The 8,229-nt window shown below is 36.7% G+C and overlaps 1 protein-coding gene across 5 annotated transcripts in view; it reads right to left on the minus strand.

Annotated features, from left to right (window-relative positions):
* Positions 1 to 8,229, minus strand: part of EML4 (echinoderm microtubule associated protein like 4) — a 289,436-nt gene that overhangs the window by 120,500 nt on the left and 160,707 nt on the right. For 2 of the 5 annotated variants that reach the window (XM_019516387.1, XM_019516384.1), the window contains exon 1: positions 6,466 to 6,800. The exons of 1 other annotated variant lie outside the window; for it this stretch is intronic. In XM_019516387.1, coding sequence (XP_019371932.1) covers positions 6,466 to 6,532 — 67 coding nt within the window. In that variant the 5' untranslated portion in view covers positions 6,533 to 6,800. Of the gene's footprint in view, positions 1 to 6,465; positions 6,801 to 8,229 lie in introns of those variants that run through there. 2 more of the 5 variants (XM_019516386.1, XM_019516383.1) reach the window with 1 other exon arrangement.

The following is an 8,229-nucleotide window of genomic DNA, read 5'->3' on the forward strand; positions in this document are numbered from 1 at the left end:
CATTGCCTTTCTTCCCTGCAGCAGGGCACAGTACTGACCAGTTATGCTTCTGTGGAGTTTTGTTTGCACCACATGTTCCCTTAAACTAGAGCTAAGTGAGAGTATTACAGAGTTCTTAAATAGTTACTTAGGCCCCGCTAAGCTTGGGGGAGTACATGCTTATGTGACTAAAACCCACATATTAACTTGCCCTTGGGCATGTCTACGTGTTCATTAATTCCCCCTAAATACTGAGCATTTAGTTTAGTACTTCCTGAATGAAGTACTAGCTGAATGCTCACTAACTAGCGTTACTGCGCAGTATTGCCAGGGCACGGTTATTTAGTGATGCTTACTGCGCATTAGCCTAATAACACTTCACAGTGGGGTATTGGCACAGTTTTTGCCATGACACTACTGCACAGTGTTATTAAGCTAATGCGCAGTAAGTGTCTCGTGTAGCTGCACCTCTTGGGTACTTTATTTATACTCACCTTCTGTAGCTTTTTGTGTTTGTGATCTCTGAAATGAGTTTACTTAGCCCATTTGTACCTTGATACTTTAAAGTGAGTGTCGCTACAGTAATTTTCCAACTATATCATACTATGCTCTTAAAAAAAAAAAACACACTATCATCATCTATCATACTATGCTATTAAAAAAATTAAGATTACTTGAGCTGAGACTTTACAATTATCCTTATCATTATCAGTCATCGTTATCACTTCAGGTTCCAGTTTGGTATTAGTAGAGTTTATTAATCACTAAAAGTGTAGTAAATGTCTAAGTTTAAACTTCAGAATTTCTCAAAACCCATTTTGATTATTTTTTTTTAACAAATTTCAAGTGCACTATGTTAATGCTTTAGCCTATATGCTAAATTTATGAGATCTTCAGTATTATTTCAAAGTCCTTGAGTAGTAACACAAACATATTTAGAAATATGCCATCATATATCACATTTCTTTTTCCTTAGATGCAAGTAAAAAACTACTATTGATCTTACAAGCACAACAAAAACAACAAAAGCCATATGCAAAAGAGCTTTACCAAAGAGCGCACAAGCAAAATTCCTATATTCTCTGATATGTCAGTTGGTTAAACAATTGCTTGTTTGATCTCACTGACACAGCTCTCCCCATCGTTCTGCGCAATGCTGACACATGCTAGGTTATTCTGGGCACAGCTGGATAAGGCAAGACTTGCCCCTTGGTATCAGTTACCTGAAAAGGGAGAAGCTATCAGAAATGAATAGCACTCTGATAGTAAGTTTAATGCGAGTCCCTACCTACAATGGGAACAGAAGTGGCTGAAATGATTTAATACACAAAATTTTAGCTATCCATATTTCTAAACTAGCTGATATACACTGCTTAGCCCAAACAAACTCATACCAAGTTAAGCAGTTTTACTACTGGTGCATTTAATTCTGTACCCAGATCAATTTAGATTGAGCTGAAATATTCTGGCAGATATTTTAAAAAACATGCAACAACTAGAAAGCAAGCAAAGCTATTTTAAAATTATAACAAACGCAATTTACAAAGGTAAAAAGATTGCTGCAACTTTTTGGTTGGAATTCTGACCTCATTAAAGTCATCAGCAAAATTCTCACCAATTTCAGTGGTGCCAAGTTTTGCCCCCAGTCTTTAGGACCAAGAGTGCTAATGCAGAGACTGTCATTTGTTTTATTACTTTGGACAATGTTTAACACAGGAAAGTCCCTATAGTTTTGGAGTAAGCTAGTCAAAAAATACTACTTTTAAAGAAGTGTCCTATTATGTATTTCACTTTTTGAATTAGTGAGAGCAAAATATTTGACATTTTCATTAATAAAACTGCTTTTCAATTCCAAGAGGTGTTTGGTTTAAAAAAAAAAAAAAAAAACAACAACACCCCCCCCATTCACTCTACCTTCTAGTAGTAGTAATAATAAATATAAAAGTTTGGCAGTGCATCCTTTTTGGCTAGGCAGGCTCAATTTAAAAAAAATAAAAAAACAGAACCCCAAAATACTCATATTAGAAAATATCGTTCTAGAAGTATTCTACTTCTCATATAAGAAACTATCTACCCAATCTATATCAGCCAAGGACATTTCTCCCTCTTTGGGGCACCATATGAGAGTGTCATTCTAGAGCTGCCACTCAGCTTGGTGTGATGGATTCACCTGTGTATTCATCAGATCCTGCCTCTGCCCAAATCCTATATGGACATAGTTACTGAGGCAAGAAAGGTTCCTTCTAAAACATTCCAGCTACTTAAAGATCAAAGACAACATCAGTTGTTGCACTAGCTATATTACAAATGGAGTGCGACTATCCTGTCTTCAATTTGGATACCCTATCCAAAAATATATTAAAATTCCATACCAGATGGCCAAAAGAATTGTCATAAGTTTTCTGAGTGAAAGAGAAAGACTGCCCTCAACTAGAAAGGAGAATTCCCAGGCTCTGAAAGCAAGAGAATGCAGTGCTGGGCATTCCAGAACACGGGACTGTCCTTTCCCAAGGGTAGAGTATCTCACTCCGTGCAGTACAATTGCTTTACGCTGCAATTTGCCACAAATGAATGACCTCAACCAAAATGCCTTTCCCTTCTAATACAGAGGCAGTTTGTTCTCCAGCTAAATGAATAGAAAAAAAAAACAACTCTTAGCACCTATGAAAGTGGGTCTTTTTTGAAGATGTCTGACTCAGAGGGTAAAATCAGAACTAGAGTGCAGAGGCTCTGGCTTACACATCCCCTTCTCCATACAATCGATTTCAAACTTTCTTCCTCAGTCTTGTGACAGCTTTGCCGTGACTGACTGCTACACTGATGAGAGAGATGATTTGCAAAATTTCCCTTTCACCCTTGAACTGAGAACGTGCACCTCTCTTGGAATCAGGAGCTACGGAAGAGAAGCGTATGACACCTGCAAGTCCTCGGCACTCTCTTACGTTCATGCAAATTCTAAAGATATGGTCCCCTTATGCAGGGAAATTTCAGTGGGATATCAGGGAAACCTTTCCAAGAGTAAGGATAGCTAAGCACTGGGGCCAAGTACAGCCATTACATTTTTATTGGTATAAGTGGTCAGAAATCAGTCTAACAGAGCAGAAGTTCAGCACACAAAGCCGGTCCATACCTAAACTGTACCATTTACAGAAAACTGCATAACATAGACTGATTCTGCCTTCAGCTTTCTGAATGTTTGTACCTAGCCTAGAATGGATTATGTAGGAAGTTGCTGTATCTCCATCGCTGGTGGGTTTTAAGCATGGGTTAGACAAATATCTGTCAGGAACAGTTTAAACATAGCTAACCTGGCCTTTGAGAAAGGGTGGATTAGATTACATCTGGAATCCCTTTCAGCTCTGTTTTCTAGGATTTTCATTTCTAATAACCTTGACTGTAGCAGATTTCAGCTAATGATGGACACTCATCAATGTAGCTGTCAACCATTAATGTATAAATGACATAAAATTTTACATAAACTCATTCCAAAAATTTGCAGTGAAATTTGAAATATACAAAACCCAAAAAAGTTCACAAGCTACTTAACAGATATGTAAGACAATTTCTATTTTTTTTTAGGTGATATTGAACAAAAATCTTAATCACTGACTGAAATTACACAAATTAAATTTCAGCCCAGGGCTTAGTTTTACAATCAAGACTTTTCATTGCAGAAACACTAACGTTGTCTTAATTACAAAAGGCAGACTTCTAACCATTTGTTGAAAAGCTGCCACTACTTCCATCTAGCACAAGTTGTTCATAATTGAATATGGTTCTCATCACCTTATATTGTATCCCATGCCATAAAAGAAATGCAAGTAATCTACTCTTTAGCATCATTCATGATGAAGAAATCCATTCTTAGTTTAGTCAGGAAGTGTTCACTTGAATTTATGAACTATAACACGGGGACACAAAAGCCAGATTTTCCTCACAGTATGTAGAGAAAATTCCTCTCTCCCCCTCTCTCTTGTTTGTATTTCCCAGCCAAAAATATAACGCAAAAAAAAAAAAAAAATTAGTAGAGGTTAAAAAAGATAGGCAAAAGCTCTTCTAGAAATAAGCTTCTTGCCATCAGCAGGCATTTTGCCACACACAAATTAGTGCCCTGGCCATGAAATATTCCTCATTTAAGTAGCTCTTCTAGCAGTTCAAATCCTTAGACTCCTTCATACAAATTGAGAGTGAACTAGTGTTATCAATCTAGTATTTTTCACAGCTTAATCCAAAATTTTGATAACTTATTATTAGCAGCATGTCAGAGTTGCTGAATCATTCAGGTGAAAAAGGAAATGTTAGGTTCTGGGTCAAAAGTCTGATTTAACTCTAAAGTAGATGCTTTTTCATAATGTTTGTTTCTTAAGATTGATTTCAAATCAGAAGACAACCTGCCAAAACATTTTAGGAGTAGCAGTAGCAGCAGCAGCAATAACTGCAGCTTGTTAGAAACTACATTCTGTAGAACAAAAATGGACAAAACAAACAGGATTAATATGTTCAATGACCACTTGCACAGAGCTCAGTGAAATACGTTATATGCATAACACTGAATAAGAATTGTTTTAGTTATTAAAATTTTATGATCAAAAACCAAATTTGCAAATAATCAATTTACTTTAATCTCAAATGTAAGATTTAACAGTGTGAGTCAATGTATCAGAATACAGGCACAAATATTCTCTTCTGTTTCCAATTCAAAGTAAAATGTTTATGGTTAGAAAATAAACAAGAACATGCATTTCCAGCATACTGTCCTAGAACATGATGGCAATATTTGTGAAAGGTTAAAGGTTATGTCTCCATCTTACATTTAGTATTAAAATTCTATGCATACCATTAAAAATCACCAATCAGAGTTCATGTTTGATTTCTGGAGAATTATAAAAAACAGTATTTGCAAAGGATAATTAAAGGCAATGGGACTACCAGTATCTGCTGCACAAGGCTACCCAACACAAAAAGGGGTGGCAAAATCCTACTACCTCCTTACAGTTCAGTGTTCTGATTTTTGTTCTAAAAGGTACTCAAACAGTTACATGTTAGCTTTATTTTTATTGTTCTACTGTAACACATAGTGTAAACCTGCAAGAGATCATGTGAGACTTTAGTATTTTTATGTCCAATTCACCCCCTGTGATTGCAACATCCTAATACTATAGTCTGAGTAAGAGGGCAAATGCTTTGAATTCTGCAGCAGATAAAGTGCAGTACACAATGCCCAGTTTAGGAACTTACATTGGAGCACTGTTATTTTTCTACCAATTAACTGTGCTTAAAAATAAATAGCTCTGAGCATGGACTGTTACTTTTGTGATGTGTCAAGAAAGTTAAAATACAGTATTAAGCATTTTCTGTTAATTCTTATGTTAAAGCTAGCAATAATGTTGTAGGTAATTTTGTATATACGTGATTGTATCCATATCAAAATTGCCCTGGATGAATCAGTGAACAAAGAATTTCTATTCAGTGAGGCTTGTGCGCGATTTGAGAAGAGACTGCACTTCTTGAGTATGCAGGAACACCTCTCCCCTCTATAATTTGACATAGTGATCTTCTGTCAGCATGTAAAGATCTCAAAGTTTTGTATGATGCAAAACGATACAAAGAGAATCTTGCAACTATTTTTTTTTCTTGCACTAAGCAGAGATTGGTTTGAAAATAACTGTTATCTGTGCTGAAAGATTTTGCTGCTATTTCTAGGGTTGCAACAAAAATGACAAATGAAAGAGACAGGGTTAATTTTGTAGGGGAAATACATATGCCATGCAGAAAAAAAACAGTATTGCACATACTGAAGTTGCAGCATGTATGGTTATTTTATCTGCTTATTGTGGATGACACTACAGCATCAAGGGCCCATATACAATCAAAACTTTTGCACAGGCTTAAGTTTTTAAATACAATACTCAAATTGACATAAAAGATTAGTCACAGCAGAGCATTTTTTAGTGAAATAGTTGTACCGATCATATATATTGGAGTATTTCGCCAATTAGAAGGAAAATCTATTATGTGATATATTTTATGCTCCTTTTCCAAGGAGGCAGGGAGGAGGGGGGAGGAAAGGGAGGGAGAGAAGAGGGAAGTATCCACACTACAACAGTCACGATACCCAGAGTAGTTTTTATAACATTTAAAATTGTTCCCTATTATTTTATACCCAAGTATATGAAAGGGGAAAAAAACCCTTTTCTGCTTTCTTAAGGCCACTACTTTTTGTTTCTGTATATTACATTATTATGAACTATCCTGATCTCTGCATAGCACACCTTGTGTAACAGGGGAGAAAAGATACTGAATTATACAGATATATACTCGCACTGCTATTTGCTTTTTTATTTTTTTGGTGTGGCCTGAGTTATTGGCAGAGAGAAGGAGTTGCATTTCACTTCCAGCAGCCCACAAGATTCCTTTTTTCATGGCTCGTAAGAACTTTGAGAGGCTGCACTGCCATTCCAAGTAAAGAAGACAGATATACTTTACCAGTGCAGAAGTTCATAAGTGCTGAGGAATCGCATACTGAAGCAAGACAAGGCAAGCTGTCTTCCATTCTTGTCACCTACGTTACAAGTACTATAAAACCAGTTCTGACTGCGTTTCCTGCTGCCTTCCCAGACAGTTTCAGAGCAAATCCCAGCTCTCTGAATCTGCCGGCATACTTTGAATACTGAGGAAATCCTCCCAGTCCAGATGGCCCACCACAAAGCACTTCTGTGTTGGCACAAATAAAAAAAACTCCTTAAGATAACTCCCTTTCTTCTGCCTCTCTCTGCCGTCAGACAGAGAGGAAAGCTTCTGCTTTTGAGAGCATGAGTGAGAAAGAGAGGGGGTGGGATACAGACCAGACAAAAATCTGAAGCTGTTTTAGGGAGTGGCTAAATCTCAGACGTCAGAAATATACTAATAAAGGCACTTACTTACACATGCAGTACAAGCATTTGTCACAGTGCACAAGCTAACAAATAACGATCTCAACTGTGTTGTACATTTCTGGTGGAAGATAATCAAGGAACTCTTACCAACAAGTTTTGAAAATAAGGAAAAAAGGGCATTTTTTAAAATCAGTTATGGTCCAAGTTCTGCCTCCATTAAAAAACTGAACCAGCAACAGAACCGGCCACTTAGTTTGGAAACCTGGTGCTGGTATTTCTCCTTCCGATCAAGCCATATTATGGTTTGTCTTCACCAAATGCTATGCCACATTTGTTCAGCTTAGTTATAACTGAATTTCAAAGCAAGGATGGAATCTTCATAGACCTAGACATAAATAAATGATATAATTAAGAAGAAACAACTGAGAGCACTTCCTATATTAAAGGTAATGAAAAGGAAAGGAACCATGAATGAGACAACTCATGCTATTCCAGAGTGCACTTGCATTGCATTACAAAACCTAAAAAGCTCACAGCCATCAAACAACATGTGTGAAAATTAAAAGCACGCAGCAGTTTTTCTTCTGAGGCAATACTAGTATTTTCATATCGCTTCTCGAAAAATGAAAAGATAATGCAATCACCAGCAACGTGCTTGTATTCACTGCTTTACTAAGCTGAAGAAATAAAATATCCTCCTTTAAAACTAGCAGCTTTCGCAAGGCTATCATTCCAATAGCTGTGAGAGAACTCATATTACAAAATGCATTACATTCTATTTAATATGACCATGCTTTTGTCTGTCTGCAAGCCGAAGCTGAGCCAGATGAGAACTAATGAATGCAACATGTGTTCATTCTTTTGGTAGCCGTGCCTGAAGCCAACTGGCAGAACGAATACTGTAAGATAAATGTCAAAACAAAGCAATTGGTGATTACATACTGCATATATTTTGTCTCGTATCTCCCCGATATGCTTCAGATACTTTAGCAATTTCAAAGTTTTGCATACAACCTTAAAAGAGAAAACTTAAAATACCTTCAGGAAGAAGAAAACACAAATAAGCGCTGTGGGGTATGCAAAACAAAAACTTGCTGAGAGAAAGAGCATCTCTTCATTTAAAAGGAACAGTTGCAATGCTGTCTGAGCTCTGAATGTCCTTCTCCCCCCTGAAGTGAATTGTTTAATATCACACACACACACCCCCATACCAGGAGAGAATGCTTTTCAAACTCATATTCCCTCTACAGTAATATGTGCCTTACAGCAACTCAGATGTCCAAGGACTTTTTTTTTTTTTTGTGAACAGAAGAAATATACTTTAAGCGATTTTTTTTAAAAAACATAACTAAAACATGGGCAGATGAGAGTCTTC

The sequence above is a fragment of the Gavialis gangeticus genome, unplaced genomic scaffold (genome assembly GCF_001723915.1).
Source record: "Gavialis gangeticus isolate Ggan-Ray unplaced genomic scaffold, GavGan_comp1, whole genome shotgun sequence".
In the NCBI taxonomy this organism is placed as follows: Eukaryota; Metazoa; Chordata; order Crocodylia; family Gavialidae; genus Gavialis; species Gavialis gangeticus.